General features: G+C 45.2%; 1 protein-coding gene and 1 long non-coding RNA gene across 2 annotated transcripts in view; both read left to right on the forward strand.

Annotated features, from left to right (window-relative positions):
* Positions 1-24134, forward strand: part of LOC128774971 (uncharacterized) — a 256264-nt gene that overhangs the window by 198757 nt on the left and 33373 nt on the right. The window lies entirely within an intron of this gene.
* LOC109273789 (aldo-keto reductase family 1 member C3-like) overlaps positions 1-24134 on the forward strand; it is a 131900-nt gene that overhangs the window by 102249 nt on the left and 5517 nt on the right. The window contains 7 exon segments of the mRNA XM_053895259.1: positions 5971-6089; positions 6631-6695; positions 14095-14217; positions 15908-16075; positions 19677-19793; positions 20740-20817; positions 21822-21944. Coding sequence (XP_053751234.1) covers positions 14131-14217; positions 15908-16075; positions 19677-19793; positions 20740-20817; positions 21822-21944 — 573 coding nt within the window. The 5' untranslated portion in view covers positions 5971-6089; positions 6631-6695; positions 14095-14130.

The raw sequence follows: 24134 nt of genomic DNA on the forward strand, positions 1-24134 counted from the left end.
CCATCAGTTATGGGGGCATTCCTGGAGATCATGTGGAGATCCCACTTTCTGGCCCTGCCAGTGATTTTCTGAGCACCCAGTTCTTTCCATCATCTCTGCTCAAAATGCCCAGTGCATTTTGCCGTGTTTCTGGCATGGAACCTCACTAGTATGGCATTTGAGCTCGCAGGCGAGGCAGGTCCTGAGGCTGCAGAGACACAGACACTCTCGGGTGTGCATGTGCTCTGGTGTCTGTCCCCGGATTCTCTTCCCTCTGCCTCGGGAAACATTGAAATAAGTCAGGTTTCCTTTCTAGCCTTTAAAATGAACAAAAGTCATATCCGGGGGCACCTGGGTGGCTCAGTCAGTTAAGCATCCGACTTCGGCTCAGGTCATGATCTAGTGTTTCATGAGTTCGAACCCTGCGTCGGGCTCTGCGCTGACAGAGCTTGCTTTATACCACTCTCCACTGCTTACTTCCCAGAGGTACCCCCTTGATGAAGGTCAGTAGGCTTCTGTACCTTCACTGTGCGTTTACACAACATAGGACAGCCTGTGTGCACGTATGGACTCTACCCATACATACAAAGCCCATATTTTGGCATAGAGAGAGGCTGTGTAGACATATTACTCTGAATCTGCTGTTTTCACATCAGCTACCACATTCTTTCCAGGGCTCCCCAGTACGGTTGGAACCATGATTTATTTAAACTGAATTTTATTGACAAGTACGTATTCATTTTTTGGTTACTGTTTTTACGCGCAATGCAGCAAAGAATATCTTTGCCTATCTTTGGACACATGTAGATATTTCTGTGAGATATGTTTTTAGAGGTGGAATTGCTCGATCCGAGGAAAAGAGCGTTTTAAACTTCAACTGATGTCAAATTGCCCTTGAAAGCATCGGTGACAACTTAGCCCTCCCAACAAAGGTCGGAGAGATCTTCGTAATGTACTCAGCCTCCACTTTTTATCCTAAATGTAGTTTATTTATATATACCTTCTGTTTTCCTTAATCAGATTTCCTAACTAAGTATTCTGCCTTTCAAAAACTTTAGTTCTAAGTTACCCGGGCAAGTCTGCATTATTTTTGTCTCCTGTTTCATTACTGTGCTTTAATCCCTGTTCATTCTTCTTTGTTGTCCTGGCTCTAAGTTTGTATTGTTGTCTTTTTGGTCCCTCCTTTTACTGTTAGTTTTCTTCTTGTGTTTGATTGTCTGGGACTTAGGATTTTTGCCTGTGGTTTTGTTTCATTAAGGAATTTGGCCCGCATGAGTTCTGTTTCACAATGTGTCTCCTTTTACCCTCACGCATGGCTGATCCGATCAGGCAGTGCCAGGGTACCCAACTTCATGTGTGTGGACAGGCCCCAGACTTCTCTAGCCCGGCCACCTCTCTCCAGGATGCCTCGCTACAGAGTGGCCAGCGCCTCGGGGACTCCCCCCAGCCTCATGAGGAAAGCCTGAGTCTGGAAAAGCGCTGAGTCTCCAAAGCCAGTAGGATCTGGGCATCGGGGGTGAATGGGGTTTTTCATGCTGTGGGCCTTGTTCTTTCTTGTCTTTGGTGCTGGTAGTCGTGCTTCAGATTGGTCTTTTCCTTCACATGCAAGCATGGGAGTAGAACAGAGTGGAATTTAAGGCCAGGAGCGAGACCTCCCAGCTCAGATTCCTTGGAATAAACGTCTTCTCATATTTAGTCTTTATCAGAGCTCTGCTTTGGACAGCTGGGGACTCGCCCAGATGGATAGAGTTGTGTGTAATGACGAGAGAGCAAAAGGCAAGCTGAAGGCCAAATGCCAGCCCACAGCCTGCACCCACCCCCTCGCCCCCTTAAGGTGGGAGATATATATAAACATTCCTCAGGCACTAGTAACTGCCTGAGAATGAAAGCAGGGGAAAAACAAGTGAAAACAAGTAGAACAAAAACTTCCCTGTAGTTTGTAACTCTCTTAATGATTTACAAGAAAAACACAGTAATAGACCTCCAAGAACCTATAGACTCAAATTTCCTGGAGCCCTAACATCACCTTCACCTCCAAAGGGTAGAAAACCCTCGATAATCAGTCACTCCTCACCATCACCATGCTGCAACTCCTGCCCATGGGTCCTGTCCCCGTGCTATAATGAAAACACCTTTAAAAAAGAAATTAATGTCTATTTATTTTTGAGAGAGACAGAGACAGAATGCACGCAGGGGAGGGGCAGAGAGAGAGGGAGACGCAGAATCCGAAGCAGGCTCCAGGCTCCGAGCTGTCAACACAGAGCCCGACGCGGGGCTTGAACTCACAAACCGTGAGATCATGCCCTGAGCCGAAGTCGGACGCTCAACCAACTGAGCCACCCAGGCGCCCCTCTCTCTCTCTTTTTATATATTTTTTTTAATTTAGAGAGAGAGCGAGTGGGATAGAGGGGCAGAGAGAGAGAGAGAGAGAGAGAGAGAATCTCAAGCAGGCTCCACACTCAGTGCAGAGCCCGACAAGGGGCTCCATCTCACGACCCTGGGATCATGACCTGAGCTGAAATCAAGAGTTGGATGTTCAACCTACTGAGCCACCCAGGCGGCCCCTTCACTGAGACTCTATTTTTATATTTACCTCTTCACCCACTGCTCCCTTCTGCCTCCCTTTCTCGATCAGCCATCCTCCTACAGGATGGCTGACACCACTGAAGGTAGTCACACCCTGTGACCCATGACGATAGAACGCCCCGATGGACCCCTGATGGCCCTGTGATGGGACCCTCAGGACAAGCCCACCTGCTTTCCCTGCTCCAAAACTTTGCCAGAGCTTGCGGGATGTAAAGGCCGCTTCCTAAACCCTAACGCCTCCTCTGAGCCCTTGCAGGAAAGAGAAATTCTTGGCCCAGCGCCGTCCCCAGGACCAGTGCGGCCACTAAGAGAGGAGATGACCAGTCACCCAGTGAATGCTGGCCATATCTGACAATGACCAGGGAGAAATTCCCGTGCTTTCTGTGGAGCCCCCAAACCACACACGGATCATCACGGAGCTTCACTCCCGCGGGTATGGAGACAGACAGCCACTCCGCCATTCTTCCTTGGGAATGACCCAGCTCCCTGGGAGAGTGGCCACAAAGTCAGCAAGTAACAAGTTGATCAGGTGCACCTGTTAGCTGACCGGTTGTGTCTGTATTTGGTCTGGGCACACGGGCTGGTTGGTCTGTGACACTCAGGCTCAAATCCTCTGACCGGAGGATTGTTACAAGTGTATGGCTAATCCAGAGCCTAGGCGAGCGCAGAGGGACTGTCTCCTAAAACACAGGACACAAGCCACCAGGTGGTTGGCTCAGATAGCTCAGGATCCCTCGGCAGGTGGGTACTGCAGAGGGACACTTTTGACCTGAGGCGGACCCCCCCTGCACTCTTAGAGACAGGGGCCCAGCTCGCCCAAGGCACCTGTCGCGACCACCTGGGTAAACCGTGGATCGTTTAACAACCGTCTATCGCTTCAGTTACGCTGGCCTCCCTCGTGCGTCCAGTAAACAAGCTGTGTGGCCAGGCTCAGAAACGGTTGCGCAAATGGGTCAGATGTTTGCCAACCCCGAAACCTCACCGGTATTTGCAAGTCCAGATCTTGAGCCAACGGTGCTGGCGGGTCCCCTCGATTGCCCAGGCAGACTTTACTCTTCCGGAGGCTGACCCGCGCGAAGAGCCGTTTGGGAAAGCTAACCCAGGAGACCGTGTGGCCCGGCCCAGACTCACCACGGAGACACAGCGTCTCGCGCTCTTCCGTTCCCCTGGGACGCCACGTGCCTCTGAGCTCTGGCTTCACACAGAGCGCTGTCTCCCCGCCCCCGACACCCACACCTCCCCAGACCCTGCCGCCAAGACTGAACTGCTGACGCGGCTGTTTGGTGGCCCGCTGGGGCCGCTCGCTCGGGGACGTCAGCACCGCCATGAGTCCCGCCTCTCCCGCTGTGACTCTGACATAACTCATGTCAACCTTGTTCAAGTGCAGTGATTACAAAACTCTTAAAGTCAAGGAGCCCGGGGCGCCTGGGTGGTTCAATCCGTTAACCGTCGGACTCTTGATCTCGGCTCAGGTCATGATCTCACGGCTGGTGAGTTCAAGCCCCGTGCGGGGCTCTGCGCTGACAGCATGGAGCCTGCTTGGGATTCTCTCTCTCTCCCTCTCTCTGCCCCTCCCCTGCTCATGTTCTCTCTCTCTCAAACTAAATAAACTTAAAAAGGGGGGAGCGGATAACAGAATGGGGGGTGGGGGAGTGTGGAGGGGTGAGGTGGAGTCATCGATTCTACGGTACAACCTGATAGCCCTGTCTCCTGACTGATCGGTAGGAGAGGGTGACGTTACCCCCGAGGATGAGCTTAACTGAGCCACCCAGGTGCTCCCGTGACCCCCCTCTCACAGAGCAGCTGTCATTCACTGGCTTCCTCATTACTCTAGGATTTCCTGTTTTCATTAGGGACACCCGCCCCACCCCACCCCACACCTGCATCCTTCTGCCGGCTCCCCTTGCAAGCCTCATCCAGCCCAGGTACATGCCTTGGGAAGGGGCATTGCCTGTTCCAAAAAGGATGGACAACAGCCGGCAAAATGGTGACAGAGACCAAATGACAAATGTCTCAGGCTTTAACCTCTCAAACGACGCAGACACAACAAACCCTTGGCCTCTTAAATCACCGATAAGATCCCCTAGCTAAGTGGTGTAGGGCCACTGCTTAGCTCTTGACCTCACACCGGCTGACCACGGACGTGTTGGCAAAATGGCGCGAACCTCCCATTCCACGTACGTTAGTAACGTGGGCCAACTCACCCAGCGAGTCAGGGCTGCATGCACTCTCCTGTGGCTATTACTAAGGCGAGTGTCACATAATTTCCCTCACCCCATATTACTCCAGGTTCCAAACATTTCCCAGCATGGCGTGGATTTATTTTCCTTTTCACCAAATGAGCCACCTGGCTATGCTCTGTGCATCAAAGGGTCGTAATTACTATCCTAGGAATATGCCCATGCTGTGGTTTTCTTTTTTTCTTTTTTTAATTTTTTTTAATGTTTATTTATTTTTGAGAGAGAGAGAGACAAGAGAGAGACAGAGCATGAGCGGGGGAGGGGCAGAGAGAGGGAGACACAGAATCCAAAGCAGGCTCCAGACTCCCAGCTGTCAGCACAGAGCACGACGCGAGGCTCGAACCCACGAACTGCGAGATCATGACCTGAGCTGAAGTCAGACGCTCAACTGACTGAGTCACCCAGGCGCTCTTTTTTTTTCTTTTTTTAAGTTGGTTTATTTATTTTGAGAGAGAGTGTGAGCAGAGGAGGGGCAGAGAGAGAGAGGGAGAGAGAGAATCCCAAGAAGGCTCCACACTGTCAGCACAGAGCCTGATGTGGGGCTCGAACCCACAAACCCTGAGATCATGACCTGAGCTGAAATCGAGATTCAGATGCTTAACCAACTGAGCCACCCGGGTGCCCCTGCTGTGGTTTTCTTAAATGCTAAGAAACACTGTGGTGACACACACTGTCGACAATGTGTGGTGATAAGATGTTGCCCTATACCTTAAGGGTGTCTTCCATTCCATAGATCTCACCTACCTAAATCTCCCTGGTCATCTCTACCCGTTCCCCAAGTCTACCTAGTGCCAACAGTGATGTTAAAGCATGATGGGGCCAACTGCATTAAACATACTTTATTATTCTTTTAAAGTAATCTCTATATCCAACGTGGAGCTCGAACTCACAACCCCAAGATCAAGAGCTGTCTGCTCCACCGACTGAGCCAGCCAGGTGCCCCAAACATACTTTGCATTTCTATAAACTGACGCATTAACACCCACAAAATGGGAACTAGGTGCTCCTAGGTAAACCTTGCCCTTCACCCCCACCCCAAGAATATCTTGAGACTTTAAATAGCTCCAGGCCATATGATCCGATAGTCACAGTGAACACGGGACCACTGTCAACAGAACCAGCCAATCCCAAGCCTGCTCACCCAGGTTTGCCCGTTCCTTCCCAGAAGCCACAACAAAGTCCGTCCACGTCTCCGCTCCCGGGGAGTTCCGGCTTCCTCTCGACCAGCCGCAAAGCCTCTCCTGGGTGTCCCGAGTGGCACATTGTTCTCCTCCGGAACCGTGGGTAAGAAATGACTTTCAAACTCTCTCTGGGTCTCGGTCTGGGTCTTTGATTTCTGTGGAATCAGGATTTACGAGTTAAGGGGTATTATGAAACTAGGTTCAGTGGTTGCTGCCGGACTGCTTTCAAGTTCAGCTTCACAGACCTGAACTCAACGGATGAGATCCCTTTCTTCTCCACGCTCCCACCCGTGATAGATAGTAGGACACATGTACGTTTTTGCCCGTCAGGTGGCTGTGAGCTGAGATCTCTCCTACTCTGATTAGCTGTGCCCTGACTGCCAGAGAACATCATTTCTCTGTGTGCACATTTGGCTTAGTGTCCTGTGCACGGCCTCCTTGTCGCCTCACTCAGATTTTTTATTTGTCTTTCTCTGGTCAACTTCTAAGAGCTCCCTTAGGTTATAAATATCAGCTCCCTTCCATCCAGTTGATGAATATTTTCTGAATTTATCATTTACCTATTAAACTCTGACGATAGGGAATTTCGCCATGCACAGTTTTAATGTTTGTATTTTCAAATACATCTATTTTTTCTTTCATAGCGTTTGATTCTCTGGTCTATTTAACAAGGTCTTCTCTTGTGCAAGATTGTGACTTGGAGTTTCTTGTAAGTATTTTTCCTCTCCTTTTTTATTCTGTATATCATTTATGTGCCTAGAATTTATTTTTATACATGGCGTGAGAGGGGAAATCCAATCCTATTTTTTTGAGTTCGATGGGCATTTCTTTTAGCATCATTAAATAATTTAAATAATTTAGCATTAAATAATTCATTATTCTCCTCTGAATTATATGACTCAATTAATCATATCTTAAATTCTCTTAAATCATCTCTTAAATAAAAACTAATTCTGGATTTTCTATTCTGTTCCAGAAGGATTTTTGTGTAACCTTATACCGATACAATTTTTAAAGATAATCCTGGCTTTATAATAAGTTCTGAAGTCCAGTCAAAAAAGTGTCCATCACTGATACTTTCCATGAATTTTCTCTCTGGCATTAAGTTTTTAATCTATACTTGAAAAATTTGTATCTAATTTTTAAAAATTGGACTTTTAGGGGAATTTGAATTTTAATTGTTTGGGCGTATATATATGATTTTATGAGAATTTACATTTTAATAAACTGTCCAAAAATTTTGCATACATTTTCACTTGCACGGATATTATTGTAGGCCTTCAGTGATGTTTGATAGTGTTTTCCCCTGTAGAAGTGCCATCGCTCTTGTTAAATTTGTTCCTAAGTATTTTAAAGTTGTAATGATTGGAAACACAGGCAATAGTTTACTCATTTCCATTTTGTGGTACTTTGATGCAAATGTTATGTATTTGTCTTGTACCCAATGACAGAAGTCTTCAGCATATTCTAGTAACGTTTCTCCCCTAGAATCTCTGGTGTTTTCTAGTCGTGTGAACGTATCCAGTGTGTCACCAGATCTTTCCTTTTGTGTTATAACTGCATCCCTTATGACAGTTCATCAATTCAAAAGCATGCCTTTTTTCACAGTATAACACCTTTTTTTAAATTAAAAAAATTTTTTTTTAATGTTTATTTATTTTTAAGATAGAGACAGAGACAGAGCACGAGCGCGAGAAGGGCAGAGAGAGAGAGAGAGGGAGACACAGAATCCGAAGCAGGCTCCAGGCTCTGAGCTGTCAGCACAGAGCCCGATACGGGGCTCGAACTCACAGACGGTGAGATCATGACCTGAGCCGAAGTCAGACACTTAACTGACTGAGCCACCCAGGTGCCCCGGTATAACACCTTTTTTTTATTATCAGATTTTAGTTAGAAGGTTTTAGTATTTTGCAATACAGAAAATCGCTCCTGTGTTTCGGTAAATTCACACTTCTTCTTTTAAAATAATTTGATTTATATATACGTTTCTTGTTTGTTGATAGAATTGATATGTAACCTTGTGTAAGTTTAGGGCAAAGAGTGTGATCATTTGACACACATGTATGTTGCAAAGTGATTGCGACCGTGAGGTTACTTAATACCTGTGCCACTTCGCACAGTTACTTTGGGGGAAGGGGTGAGAACTTTTAAAATTTACTGGCTTAGCAGTTTGCAAGCGTGCAAGACAGTGCAATTAACTAGAGTCAGCATGCTGCTTAGATCATTCTCCAATGGTAAGTTTGTGCCCTTGGTCACCTTCACCCGTTTTCTCCTCCACGTAGCCGTGGCCTGGCAATCATCATCCTACTCTGTTTCTATACATTCGGCGTTTTTAAGATTCTGTAGACATATCAGAAAGTTAAATGGGGAACATTTCAAATATTTATGTATCCTGTCATGAAGAAATAATAACCCTACTGCGTATTCACATGAAAAATACATTTTATGAAGAATAAAAGTATTTTGCAAAACAAAAATCAATTAGGGAGAAGAGTGATATTGTTTGATATTTTTGAAAAACGAATGAGTAGCCTAACAGAAGCCAGCTAGAGTATCAAATCTGCTTCTGCCTTCAGTGTGGTGCAATACGCCACACCATATAGACCTCTGGAAGCTCCACTGGATACATGTGAGATGATAGTGTTGGGGTGCCTGGTGGCTCAGTCGGTTAAGTGTCTGACTTCAGCTCAGGTCATAATCTTGTGGTTCGTGGGTTCGCTCTGTGCTGACAGCTCAGAGCCTGGAGCCTGCTTCGGATTCTGTGTCACACTCCCTCTCTCTCTGCCATCTCTTCCCATCCCCTCTCGTGCTCTGTCTCTCTCTCTCAAAAATAAATAAACATTAAAAAAAAAAAAAAACTTGAGAAAAAAAAAAAAAACACACCTGACTTCACACTCGATGCGGGAAGACTGAAAACTTTCCTGCTGAGATGGGGAGCAAGACAGGATGCCCCTTCCCACCATGCTAGTCAACGTTGTACCGGACGTTCTAGCCAGAGCCATGAGGCAAGAAACAGAAACAAAGGGCATCCAAATTGGAAAGGCTGGGGTAAAACCATTCCCAGTCACAGAGGACGTGACCCCACATACAGCAAATCCCGAAGAGTTCTTAAGGAAACTCGTAAAGCTAATAACCGAATTCAGCAATGTTGCAAAGCACAAGACCAACACAAACGATCAGTTGTGTTTCTACACGTCACTAGCGAACAATCCAAAAGCTAATTTTTGACAGGTACATAGTCTTTGTTGGTGGTGACAAAAATGTTTCACATGTAGTGAGCGGTGGAGGTTGAACAACACCGTGAATTGATTTAATGCCACTGGATTGTACACTTATCCGTGGTCGAAATGGTAAACATTACGTTATGCAGATTTCACCACAACTAAAAAATATTAATCTACAGGGAGATAGCTGGAGATATTATGATAATGTCTACTGATTTTATGGAGCAGAGGTCCACGAACTGTGGCTGGCAGGCACAGCTCACTGCCTGTGTATGTACGGCCCACAAGCTAAAAATGGCTTAGCCATTTTTTAGTGGCTGAAAAATCCAAAAGACAAATAATAATTCCAAATGCAGGACACTTGAAATTTATGCGAATTCCAACTTTCAGTATTCAGAAGTCAAGTGTTCTGGAACCAAAAATTAGCCCAAATTGCTGGATTTGGATGACTGATTTATTCCTAGTCAGGGCCCTGATGTGGTTACTTCTCCAAGAATGATTCAAGTCCAAGCCACGGATCACCAAATTGACCTCTCTTTTTATGATAAAACTTAACTTTCTACACACTTTAAAAAACACCCATGCCTTTGCCTTCTTCATAGGTTTTAGTATTTTTGCATGAATTGACATGCCCTTTTGAGGTTCCATTTATCGGTGTTGTGGGATCCACAGTATTTAATTGCCTCTCCTAAGGCTATTAAGCTCTTCTTGTACTTGAGGAATTTGACCGAGCACTGGAGCACTGACCCTTCACCTGCGTGGCCACTGGTGGATCCCTTGTTCCCGTGCTTGGCACACTGCCTGCCAATATACCTCCGCTCTCCTTCCTCCTGGTGCACTTTCAGAACTTCTGGGCTCTCTTTCCTGCTTGCAAAAACAGAGAAGTAACAGTTCAGGTCACTGTATAACCTGCCATGGATATAAAAGATGAAATAGTCATATACGTTCACCGCCCCTCACTTATTAAAATCAATGACGAACTATACGTATTTTATTTCTCTTCATCCTATTTCACTATTATTATGAACTCACGGCTCTTTCGTAGAATCAACTTCTTCCAAATAACAACGTCAATATTTTTTCACCTTCCAACTGTCGGGAGCGGTCTGGCAGGATTCCCTCAGTGGATGCCTTTGTCTTTCCAGCATTGTTGCTGCCAGCCATGGTAAACCTTGATCTTTGACAACAACACTGTATTCAGTTCTGTCCTGAATTTTCCTGATCCAAGACACAAATAGCCATTCTCCAAGAAGGCAGATTTCTTCCAGGAGGAATCAGAGTCAGGGAGTCAACTCTGGTCATTGGTATTGCCCATGAAAATTGGTGGTAGAAGGAGGTGCTACTGAATCCTATTTGCCTCACTTAGGAGAGACAGAACCGGAAACAGGATTTTACACGTACGAGCTCACCTTACTTTTCCAACTCAATATGTTTGTTTCTTAGAGTGTGAGGTATCGTCAGCCACTAATATCTTCTACTATGTCGACGGTTACTTTATTAAAGAAGCTGGTTAGGGGCGCCCCGGCTGGCTCAGTAGAGGGAGCGTGTGACTCTTGATCTTGGGGCTGTGAGTTCGAGCCCCAGTGTTGGCTGCAGAGATTACTTTAAAAAAACAAATTAATTTTTTTTAAAAGCATGGTTAAAGGAAATGAACACAAAATGGAAAAATCAGCAGGCAAATCGAAACTTGGGTTTGAAGACTTGAGACTCAGCTCCAAGGGGAATCACAGGCACCAAGTCAAGGCTGTAGTCAGTGCTGAAGTCCAGAAAATACCAACAGATGTTTCACAGTTAAACAATGCCTGACACGGCCTATGCAGCAAAGGGGAGTATGCCAGTAGCTGAGGCGGCTATGTGCAAGTTCAAAGGTCTTGGAAGAATTTCTATACCCAGCAAGGCAGGGATGGAGCAGTTCTAGACAGGGGGCCAAGCAAGATGAGAAGTCGAAGCGAAAGGTCAAGAGAAGTCTGAATAGAGGAGGACAGGACGGGGCAGGGTGAAAAGGCACGTCAGGGCTCTAAATCTGTGCAGGCTGGGCACCAGTGAGGAATTTCATTGTGATCACAATTATGCAATAAAATCTACAAATCTAGGGAATTTGTTTTATTAAAAAGTGTTTTTAATGTTCATTTATTTTTGAGAGACAGAGCATGAGTGGGGGAGGGGCAGAGAGACAGGGAGACCCAGAATCCGAAGCAGGCTCCAGGCTCCAAGCTGTGAGCACAGAGCCTGACGCGGGGCTCGAACTCACAGACCACGAGACCATGACCTGAGCCGCAGTCAGATGCTTAACCGACTGAGCCCCCAAGGCACCTGAATCCAGGGAATTTTAAAATAAATTTTAATCTGTTTCTTCAAAGAGAATACATTTTCATTTAGGAATCTTAAAAATTGCCTACTACAGAATAGACCACAAAAATCACAGTAAAATCACAAAGATCACAGCAACAGTCATCATTTTGGAGCTTCATACGACACTTACTCATTGTTTATGGAATTAAAACTTTATTCACCATCTTCGCGCTTGATATGTTTGCATAATATAACAGTTTAATCAGAGTGGTGAAAATGGCATTTCATTTTTGTGTTGTTTTTTTTTTTTTTGTCGCAGAAGCATAATTTTTGTGGAGGTATAATTGACATATAACGTAATGTGTTTCCAACATGCAGCTTGGTGATTTGGTATTCGTATAGACTGTGAAATGGTGACACGGTTACGTCTAGTTAGCAGACATTTCATGCATATCTTCCCTGTATTAACTGAGGCTGAATATACTTACGGGTAATTTAGTGCCTTTTTTGAGACGGGAGGGGAAGGAGATGTTTTAATGTGCCCGAATTAGGCGTGAGAGGAAAGGGAAAGATTAAAATGAGGCAGAATCCAGAAATTAATCTCACAGCCTTAGTCAGCATCTTTTAATGAAATCGACTCTAATTATTATGGATAAGACATGATAGACTATTGACAGCCTGATCATTTGTTTAGGAAGTTTTCAGTGAGGTATCACAATACTGTCACTGATGAGTGAGCTAGGAATTTTCATGCTCTGGTGATCAGAGGGTAAACATTGATGGGGCAAAGCCTTTTGAGAAAGTGACTTGGAAATGTCAGAGCAGAGCCTATATATATATATATAGGTGTGTGTGTGTGTGTGTGTGTGTATTTACATACACATATATAATTTTAATACTTAATAATTTTCCATGTCATTATAAAACATGAATAAAAATCATTATACACATATTTGTAAAACTACTATTTAGGTGGTCTGGGTGCTTTCTATTGCTACACATACAAGGCAGATAATGCCTAGATTTCAATTGTTCTTTTAGTTTATCAATTCAAACTTAGAAACAAAGGTAGGCACAGGGTTAAAGTTTCATTAAATAGTTTAAGAACAAAATTAATCACAGGAGGCTGTACGGCTCAGTCGGTTAAGTGTCTGACTTCAGCTCAGGTCATGATCTCATGGTATGTGAGTTCGAGCCCCGCATCGGGCTCTCTGCTGTCAGAGCAGAGGCCGCCTCATATCCTCTGTTTCCCTCTCTCTGCCCCTCCCCTGCTCATGCGTGTGTGTGCTCTCTCTCTCTCTCTTGCTCTCTCTCAAATAAGTAAATAAACATTTTAAAAAGAACAAAATTAACCAAAGATTAATCATTCTGAGACCGTGATAGAATAATACAAATGCATTGGGGTTGTCAAATTCAACTCAAAATGGATTAAAGACTTAAATGTAAGACCGTAACTTTAAAACTCTGGGGTAAAACATAGGAGAAAATCTTAATGACATTGACCATGATATCTTGAATAAGACACCAAAAGTACAGGCAATAAGACCAAAAATAAACAAGTGGGGCCACATCAAACCAAAAAGCTTGTGCACAGCAAAGGAGACCATCCACAGAGTGAAAAGGATTCTTTGGATTGGAAGAAAATATTTGCAAACCCTGTATTTGATAAGAAGTTCATCTCCAAGATATATAAGGAATTCCTACAACTCGTTAGCAAGGAAAACTAATGACCAGTTCAAAAGTGGGCAAGGACTCGAGTAGACATTCCTCCAGAGAAGATCTACAAATGACCAAGAGGTTTATGAACAAATGTTTATGAACATCACTCATCACTCAGGGAAATGCAGACCAAAACCACACTATCACCTCATACCTGTCAGGATGGCTATTGACAAAAAATAATGCGTGACAAGTGTTGGAGAAGATGCTGAGAAACTGGAGTTGTCACGAATTAGAGAGTAAATAGTACAGCCATTTTGGAAAACGCTTGGTGGTTTCTCAGAACATTAAACACAGGTTTGTTCTATGACTCAGTAATTCCATGCCTACGTACATACCCAAGAGAATTGTAAACGTATGTCCACACAAAAACTTGTGCAGGAATGTTTACAGAAGCATTATTCATGGTAGGCGAAAAGTGGGAAAAGCCAAATGTTTGTCAACTGAAGAAGGGATAACCCACACGTGATACACCCATACAAAGGGATGTTATTTAGCCACAACAAGGAAGGAAACACCAAAACACGATACAACATGGATTGGCATCGAAAACAATGGGCTAAGTGAAAGAAAGCAGTCACGAAAGGCCACGTGGTGTATGTACATAAGATTTCCAGGATAGGCAAATCTGTCCAGGCAGAAAGTGTTTGCCGGCAGTTGAAAGGAGCGAGGAATGGGGTGTTGTTTTTAGGAGGATGGTGTTTAGTGGAGGACGATGAAAATGCTCTGAAATTGTGTACTGGTAACAACTCCATGAGTAGACTAAAACCTGCTGAAGCGGATGAATTCGAGGGGGTGATTTTATGGTATGTGACTCTATCTCATTAAAGCTGTTAAAAAAATAACAATTACGCTATTTTCTTCCCTCTGCAGATTTCTTTTAATAAAAAGCCGGAAGAGTGGAAAGAGATGAGCTCAGTGAAACTCTGCTCTGTAAAGCTGAACGATGGGTTCTTCATGCCCATGCTGGGATTTGGCACCTCTGCTCCTAATAAGGTAGTCACTGTGGCCTCGGAGACAGAGGGGCGGCGGACGTGGGTCCTTATCAGAACCAGAATTGGGGAAATGCAGGCGGGCCTCATTTTATTTGTTCGTAAGATGCTTCTCTCCAAGTTAGGTTATTTAGTGCCTGAAGTCAGTGATTTTCAAATTTTCATCAGCATGAAAACACTGAGGTTCTTGTTAAAAATGCAGATTTGGAGGCCGTACCTACAAAGGCTCCGAATGAGTAGATCTGGGATAGGGCTTAAAAATCCACATTTCTAATGAGCTACCGAGTGACTCTGACGCTGCTTGTTCGACAGTCACACCTGGCATACTGCTCTATCAAGGGGCAGGGGAGCGTGCCATCTGTCAGCCACGCAGGGGTGGGTGAGGCCGTTTCTGGTACTCTCACCGGCTGTCCAGCTGTAGCCGTTCACCATCTGTTGCAATAAATGAAACCCAGGTGTCGTGATCACCACATGTCGGAGGCTTGATGGCAAGCTTGCGTGTGATGAAGTTTCTCTGTAACGTCTGGGGTCCAAGCGGTCCCTGTCCACCAACACGCGTAGACTATCTAGAGAAATCTCGGCCGCTGAATGTTCCGGAGAGAGTCAGAATTAAAGTTAGGGAGAGTGCTGGCGGTCTGGAGGGGAAATAGTCTGGTAGAGGCCAAGTTGTTAATACTATTCCCTGGGGGCACTTGGAAATTCTCTGTTTGGAACCCTGAACTCCATGTGTGTTTCTCATTTGAACATTTCCAACTTACAAGAGCACATCTTCGGTGGTTCCTAGTGGAGGAGCTTATAATTGTTTAAGGAAAGTTGTAGGATTGACTCCCCAACACGAGAGCCACATGGTGGGTAATGCTGAGGACTTCAGCAAGGGCACTGTCACCAAGGGTTGCTTTTACTTGGACTCGGCTCTTAAATCCGGGGTACTAGTTAACTCGTCGGGAATTACAGATTAAAAAATATACCCAGGAGACATTTTAAGTGAGGTAGAAGAGGGTGATGGTGAGGGGAAATTATGGAGAAGGTCTAAAGTCCAGCCTGGTGGGCCAGCAGAACAGTAGGCAGCTAAAAATAAAATAACCAAGTTGTGAAAGGGCAACAGTCACGTGGGGACCAACTTAGCAACCACCACAGCCAAACCAATTATGAGACATTTTGCATAAAAAAATAGTTGATTTTCTTTTACATTTCTGCTCCTCCTCAAATATTGCTTGACGCGTTTCTCCAAGTTTACATCGGTAAATCATTAATTTATGCTGTGTAAAGTCACACCTTCACTGCATTGACAGATAGCTCTGAGCATTAGACTTCTGGATTGCAACAGGTTTAACAATCTCTCACAGAGTGAATTAACTTGGGACTGTCAGCCGATAGATTGTTTAATCCACACATGATATAAATCCAGGGGCGGGAGGGTTAAACCCAGTGACGAGCTAGGCCAGCTCGCGGACTCACAAGATCTGATGGTGAGCACCTTTTCCTAATATTCATGGCTTGAAGTCAGCCATGGTGGGAGTATTTACACCATAGATCGTTAAACATCTACCACTGGGTATAAGTCAACATTCAGCTCTGTCACCTCTAGCTCTTAGCCCTTAGAAAAACAATAGGTTCTGCTAAATAGCTCCGCTGGTGGGATTGGCCATCTGTTCCTGAATCAAGTAGGTCTTTGTCTTTCTGTGGTCTTCTAGGTTGCTAAGAGTGAGGTGCAAGAGGCTGTCATGAGAGCAATCGATGTAGGCTACCGCCATTTTGACTCCGCTTACTTGTATCTAAATGAAGAAGAGATTGGGAGGGCCATCCGGAAGAAGATCGCTGATGGCTCTGTGAAGAGAGAGGACATATTCTACACTTCAAAGGTTCTGTGTATAGTTCCCTATGTATCTGTGAAAAGCTCACTCTTAGCTGAAGAGTTTCTCAGTGAAGTTCTCCTCTTATTGGTTAAATTTTCATTCCCACAGACCTTGCACTGTAAGAAGGTATATGCTGAAGGTGGGGTACATGCTGGCAAGGGATGTGGGTTCCAACTTCTTCGAGCCCTAGGCCTCATATCTCAACCTATGGCATGGTCAATAGACATCCCATGTCTCTTTCCTATGAAGTGGGAAGATAATACCACAGAACTGCTATGAGGATGAAATTAATGTTTGTAAAAGTACTTAGATTTTTTTTTTAACTTTGGAGCCATTTTCTCCTACTATTTTTCATTTCTACTGATAGTATAGCTGAAACAAATAAAAGAACTTACAGATTTAAGTCAGAATGGAAAGGAATCCAAGAAGAATTTTTTCCAATAGTGTTCATGGAGCTGACTACGACTAACTAGAACCAGATATTTAAATATGAGGCAAAGTGACCCATGAAGAGAGAGTTGAGGTCCATACAAGTGAATTCTAGGCAGGAAGGGAATTTCTTCCTTCTTGCTCCACGGTATGAAGCTCTCTGAATGACTGTGTTAGATGTGGTATCACTATTGCTCTCTTGTCTGTTTATGTCCCTTCCGTAGGGAGGGAGCCTTAGCAATTTTGATGGATTTTCCTTAGATTTTTACTTCCTAAAATAAGCTGACTAAAGTACCCTCCCCCCAAAATTCCTATAGGTCCTACTTTTCTTTGGAACACTTAATACATTCAAAATGCAATTTCCTGAATCACAACTGCTTGAGGTTCTTGTTAAAAATGGAATTTTTAACCCAGGGGCGCCTGGGTGGCTCAGTCAGTTGAGCATCCAGCTCTTGGTTTCGGCTCAGGTCATGAGCTCATGGTTCATGAGTTCGAGTCCCATGTCGGGCTCTGCACTGACAGTGTGGAGCCTGCTTGAGATTCTGTCTCTCCCCCTCTCTCTACCCCTCCCCTGCTTGTGTGCACTCTCTCTCTCTCAAAACAAATAAACTCGGGGAAAAAAAATGCAATTTCCCAGCCAAAATCTCCAGATATTGTGATGTAATATGTTGGAGGTAGAACCCAGGAATGTGTTTCATAATTCCTTTACATTCTAAAGTTTGAGACCCCCTGTGTTGGGCCATATTTTTCCTTTCCTACATCGTTGTCTTAATTCAGTATGAAACAGAAGCTATGAGGAAAAAGAATTTAGGAGCTAAGCAGGATGGTTCGTCACTTCCCAATGACCACAAGTGTCACTTCCCAACGACTGCAAGTGGGTTTGTAGTTGTTGCTCATTTTCCCTTTCATTAATTTCTTCTAGAGATTCTTTTTTTTTTTAAGCTGTATAAAATAGTTTTTATATGGTTCCCCCTTAGGCTAAAACCAGGCAGCAAGCCCCTGGTTACATAGACCATATTAAAATGAAACAATTATATTTTATTGAAGAGGAGTTAAAATCGAGCATTTTTGTTATTGAAGCGTAGTTGACATACAAGGTTCTGTTAGTTCCAGACGCACAACATGGTGGTGTGACGAGTCTGTACATTACACAGCGCTCGCCATGATAAGTGTGGTCACCATATAGCGTCATTGACAACATCCCTCATTTGTCATGACTTCCTTATTTTATGACTGGAAATTTGTACTTCTTGATCCCCTTCACTTAGTTCACCCCTCCCCTTACGCTCCTCCCTTCTGGGAACAACCAGTTTCTCCTCTATATTTATGAGTCTGTTTCTGTTTTTTGTTTGTTTGTTCTTTCGTTTGCTTGGTTTTTCAGATTTTACATATAAATGAAGTCGTCTGGCATTTTTCTTTCTCTGTCTGATTCATTTCACTTAGCATAATACACTCTAGTCACAAATGGCAAGATTCCATTCTTTTTTATGGCTGAGTAATATTCCACTCTTTATATGTACAAACGTATATATCACACCTTTTTTATCCATTCATCTACCCGTAGATATTTGTATTATTTCTGTATCTTGGTTATTATAAATAATGCCACAATAAATATAGGGATGCATATGTCTTTTTGAATTAGTGTTTTCATTTTCTTTGAGTAAATTCCCAAAAGTGAAATTACAGTTGTGGATCATATGGTATTTCTGCTTTTAATTTTTTGAGGAACCTACCTCCGTACTGGTTTCCACAGTGGCTGCACCAGTTTACATTCCCATCAACAATGCCCCAGGGTTCCCTTTCCTCCATATCCTTGTGACCACTTGTCATTCTAGTCTTTCTGATACTAGCCATTCTGACAGGTGTGAGGTGATACCTCATTGTGGTTTTGATTTGCATTTTCCTGATGATGAGTGATGCTGAGCATCTTTTCACGTGTCTGTTAGCCATCTGTACATCTTACTTGGTAAAATGTCCATTCAGGTTCTCTGCCATTTTTAATCAGATTATTTGTGTTTTCGGTGTTGAGTTGAATAAGTTCTTCATGTAGTTTTTGATAGAAACTCCTTGTCAGATTTATCACTTGCAAATACCTTCTCCCCTTTGTGTAGGTTGCTTTTTTGTTTTGTTGATGGTTTTCTTTGCTGTGAAAAAGCTTTTTGTTTTGATGCATCCCCAATAGTTTATCTTTGCTTTTGTTTCTCTTGCCTCAGGAGACCTATCCACAAATATATTGTGAAGGCCAATGTCCAAGAGGTCACTGCCTGTGTCTTCTTTTAGGAGTTTTATGGTTGCAGGTCTCCCATTTAGGTCTTTAACCATCGTGAGTTTATTTTTCTGTGTGTATGATGAAAGACAGTGGTCCAGTTTCATTCTTCTAATGTTGCTGTCCAGTTTTCCCAACATCATTCGTCTTTTTCCCACTGCATATTCTTGCCTCCTTTGTTATAGATTAATTGACCATATACGCATGGGTTTGTTTCTGAGCTCTCTATTCTGTTCTGTTGACCTGTGCATCTGTTTTTGTGCCGGTGCTGATCGCTTTGATTACCACAGCTTTGTAGTATACCTTGAAGTCTGGGATTATGATACCTCCAGTTTTGTTTTTCTTTCTCAAGTTCGCTTTGGCTATTCAGGGTCTTCTCTGGTTCCATACACATTTTAGGATTGTTTGTTCTAGGTATGCAAAAATATATGCTATTTGTATTTTGATAAGGGCCGCGTTCAATCTGCAGACTGCTTTGAGTAGTAGGGACATTTTAACAATATTTGTTCTTCCAGTCCACGAGCATGGGGTAGCTTTCCATTTGTTTGTGCCATCTCTAATTTCTTTCATCAATGTCTTCCAATGTTCAGAACACAAGTCTTTTACCTCCATGGTTACATTTATTCCTAGGGATTTTATTGTTTTTGGTGCAATCGTAAATGGGATTGTTTTCTTCATTTCTTTTCCCACTACTTCCTTATTAGTGTACAGAAATGCAACAGATTTCTGTATATTAATTTTGTATCCCGCCACCATACAGAATTCTGAATTTATTAGTTCTGATAGTTTTTTGGTGGAGTCTTTATATACTGTCTGTCATCTGTAAATAGTGACAGTTGTGCACTTTATTAGTTTCTCCTAAAGATTCTGAAAGAAAGAATCTCATACCTTCCCTTTCAACCGTTGCAGGTGTGGGGAACCTTTTTACGTCCAGAATTGGTTCGAACCAGCTTGGAAATATCGCTGAGGAAACTTCAGTTGAGCTATGTGGATCTTTATCTTATACATAGCCCAGTACCTTTGAAGGTCAGCGAAAGTTCTTTTACTTTAATCATCAACGTAAAAATTAATAGCTGAATACAAGAAAGGATATAGTTTGTAAAAATGAAGAAAAAACATACATAATACTTTAAGCTCCCCCCCACCCCTTTTTTTCTGCCGCAAAAGTCCCATCTCAGCCCCAGAGTGTAAGAGTTCACTGGCTTTCAGTATCTTTGCTTCGACCTTGCAAATGCATCGTCTGTATTTTCAAGACCCCACAGTCCTGGGGGCACCTGGGTGGCTCAGTCGGTTAAGCGTCCGACTTTGGCTCAGGTCATGATCTCACGGTTCGGGGTTCGAGCCCTGCGTCTGACTCTGTGCTGACAGCTCAGTGCGTGGAGCCTGTTTCAGATTCTGTGTGTCTCTCTCTCTCTGCCCCTCCCCCACTCGCGCTCTGTTTCCCTCTGTCTCAAAAATAAACATTAAAAAAAAAATTTTTTTTAATAAAAAAAAAAAAAAAAGACCCCATGGTCCTGAATGTCCACCTCATACCCACTCGTGTCTGGGGAGTGTCCCGATATGGAGACCAGCTGCTGAGGTATAGGAAATTTAATGATGAAACTCAACCCTCCAGATGCTCACGAGTCGCTCTACTGTGTGACCACCTCCAGGTGTAAAGCAGGGGTAAGAGCAGCTTATCTCACGAGAATCCAAGGCCAAGGTGCCTGTTGAGCCGTGGCATCACTGTAGCCTCTCTCTAGGATGGGGTCTTGGGTGTCCCAAGTTGTCTGTGACACGATGTTTAGCAGCTAAAACCTTTCTAGGAGGTATACTCCCTCAATGTACTTTCTCTGTCTTCAGCCTAACCTTACAATTCCCTTCAAGAATGAGAATAGGTCGTTGCATTAGCCTCAAGGCCTGTAGGCTCCCGACAGCTTGGCTGAGGCCAAACACAGCTTTGTACAACCTCTCTTTCTTCCCTGTGCCCCAGCCTGGGGAAGAGCTCTTCCCAAAGGACGAACACGGAGAACTCATTTTCGACACAGTGGATCTCTGTGCCACGTGGGAGGTGAGTACGGCTCCCAATAGCTACGTCTCTGACTTGGGGGAGAGAGGCCGGACAGGGGATTCAGGAAACGTGGACCTCGTCCAACTCCGCCCCCAGGTAGACTCGGGTGAGTCCCCGGATGTCCCTCTGCCTCCGTTTCACATCTCCCGCATTTGATAGTTCAGCAAGTGCTTACCGAGTGCCTGCGGTGTACTCAGTACTGAGTGTGTTTAAGTGCTCAGGCCGCACTGGTGAACAAGCCGAGGTTTCCAGCCCCACGGACTGGCAGGTGCTACGGCAGCGTGGGGGGATGTATGAGAAAACAAAACTGATGAGGGAGCTGAGAACGCCGGGGCAGGCCTGGGACACAGAGGGACAACAAAAGCAGAGTGGGCAGGGCAGGCCTCGCTGACAAGGTAGCCCTGGGCAAAGCTTTGCAAGAAGCGAGGGAACCGACTGTGTAGTATCCGGAGGAAGAGCGTTACGGGCGTAAAGAAGGCCGAGACCAAGTTTTTAAGGCGGGAGAGAACCTGTCACGTTCAAGAACAGCAACGAGGCACGTGTGACGGGAACAGAGGGAACTTGGTGACCCTCATGGGGAAGGGGGTCGAAGAGAAAACAGGGAGCCACAGTCGGGGGGACAGTCTGGCCCCTTCCTGCCTCCCATGCTGCACAGGCTCCACTTCCTGTGCGCCTGGCCCTCGCTGTGACTTTGCTCGAGTTTCTCTAGGTGTCCGGCCAAAAACCGCACCGGCTCCTTGAGCTGGGTCCTGCACCCCTTGCCTTCTTATCTCACTCCGTCTTCTTGCCCTTTTCCTCCTATTATTTTATTTTTCATTCTCCTCCCACCCGGTTAACCCCTGTCTCGTTTGTTGACATCCGCAGCTTTCAAGGCTTCCTCTGTCCCGTGTCATATTCCTCCCATCCCGAGCCCCCTCTCTCGGCACCATGCCGAGAGAGGCCCCGGGCACCGTGCTTCCCCAGCCAGCTGCGGGGATCACTCCTCACAGCCCCTTCCTCCACAGGCCATGGACAAGTGTAAGGATTCAGGGCTGGCCAAGTCCATCGGGGTGCCCAACTTCAACCGCAAGCAGCGGGAGAGGATCCTGGACAGGCCCGGCCTCAAGTACAAGCCCGTGTGCAACCAGGTGAGCCCCGTGGACCCGCCCCTCCGCCCCCAACTCTACCCCCTCCTCTTGTGTCATTTCAACGAGGTCACCAGCGGCACCGCCCTCTCCTGAAGAGAACAGAGTTGCACTGCAAGTTGTCGAAGACAGTCCCCAAGGCCAAGTCGCTTTGTAAAAAAACACCCGAGGCTCAGGTTGGAGTATAATCTCCTAGGTGTGTAATGGGGGTGGGTCCTAGAAATGTGCAGCTAACAAAGTCTGGATCTTTCTCATCTTTGGTCGGTAAAGTTGGAGCCCTCCTGTGGAAAAGAAAACAGGTAATTCTTTTGAGTTCTGTGTCATGAGATAACCACCGAGCCCTGACGGTACAAAATCAGCCCCCGACAACGTGAATACATTCACAACATTGAACCTAGAAATGCTCAAAATAGTAAATTTATTTAAAAAATGATAAATTTAGGGGTGCCTGGGTAGCTCAGTTAAATCATCTGACTCTTGATTTTGGCTCAGGTCATGATCTCATGGTTCGTGAGTTCGAGCCCCGCATCGGGCTCTGCACTGACAGTGTGGAGCCTGCTTGGGATTTTCTTTCTCTTTTTCTCTCTCTCTCGAAATACATAAATACACTTAAAAAAAAAAAAAAGATAAACCCACTTTAATAAGCCACGCATTGGGGCGCCTGGGTGGCTCAGTCAGCTAAGCGTCCGACTTCGGCTCAGGTCATGATCTCGCGGTTCGTGCGTTCGAGCCCCACGTCAGGCTCTGTGCTGACAGCTCAGAGCCTGGAGCCTGTTTCAGATTCTGTGTCTCCCTCCCTCTCTCTGACCCTCCCCCGTTCATGCTCTGTCTCTCTCTGTCTCAAAAGTAAATAAACGTTAAAAAAAATAAAATAAAATAAAATAAAGCCACGCATAAACTTCCTGATCTTGGAGAATTATGGAAGAAATTGTGAGCACAGAAGCGAGTGGCCACACTTCTGTCCTCGGGAGGGTCCACATTCACCCTGGCTTTATCTTATCTCCTTCTAAACTTCTTACATAAAGGCTGACAGAGAGTGACAGCCAATCCATGTATTAAATATTAGTGAGGCTTGTTTTTTTCTCTTATTTATAGATGAAGAATACAAATAAGAATTCTGAAAAGTTGTATTTTGTGTCCCTTGGGAGGTTTACCTCCACCTTGGGGATCGTCAGTCTAGAGAAAGTAAAGAAACTGGTTTTGCCTGGGGTCATGGTGAAGAATTAAGGAAGAAGCCGTACGTCGCCCTGGGTTCTACAGAGCGAACGGACCACGGCCAAGCTTAGACTGATTGGCTGGTGGGAAGTTTACGTGGGCCTGAGAAGCTTGAACAGAGGACGGTTCATCGTGATCCGAGGAGTGATCTGAGTGGATGGCAGTTCAGGTCAGGTGGCTTGGTCTTGTTCCCCGAATACAATAAATCACCCTTCCTCCCCTTCCGTGTTGATGCCCGAGACAACCGTGATGCAGACAGGTCATTTGCACGTGATGGCTGAACCAGCCCCAGGAAGCCAGCACCGGGCCCTTCCTGCACACGGTGCTGGGGAATACAGTTCAAGTGGGGCCGAAGTCGGGCTGCTTGCTTCTCTTCAATCCCTGCTCATTCTTTTTTTTTTTTTTTTAAATTTTTTTAATGTTTATTTATTTTTGAGACAGGGAGAGGCAGAGCATGAACGGGGGAGGGGCAGAGAGAGAGGGAGACACAGAATCCAAAACAGGCTCCAGGCTCTGAGCTGTCAGCACAGAGCCCGACGCGGGGCTTGAACTCACGGACCGCGAGATCATGACCTGAGCCGAAGTCGGACGCTCAACCGACTGAGCCACCCAGGCGCCCCAATCCCTGCTCATTCTTATTGAGTCACCAGAGTCAGAGCAGAGGCAGTGAGAAAGGCGTGTGGCAAAAAATGCGTGTGCACACTCGCAGTTTGGGGTCTGGCCCGAGAGGAGCTCGGGAGTTGTTGCTTGTGTCCTTATAATAGGAAGAGCTGAATAAACCAAGAACGAGCAACTCTTTTTAGGTCCATCAGAGAGTTGAGGTCACAGAGCCAGCTGCCGGCCAGAAAACTGGAGAGACAGGCTGATACAGAGAATCGCGGTTTGCCAGGACCGGAAAGGCCGCCAGGGTCACTGTGGGGCAGGAAGATGTGGAACGGCAGCTCCGGAGTTGCTGGAGCCTCAGCGTCAAGTCTGCGA

The sequence above is a fragment of the Panthera pardus genome, unplaced genomic scaffold (genome assembly GCF_024362965.1).
Source record: "Panthera pardus isolate Hobbes unplaced genomic scaffold, ASM2436296v1 HiC_scaffold_6, whole genome shotgun sequence".
Taxonomy (NCBI): Eukaryota; Metazoa; Chordata; class Mammalia; order Carnivora; family Felidae; genus Panthera; species Panthera pardus.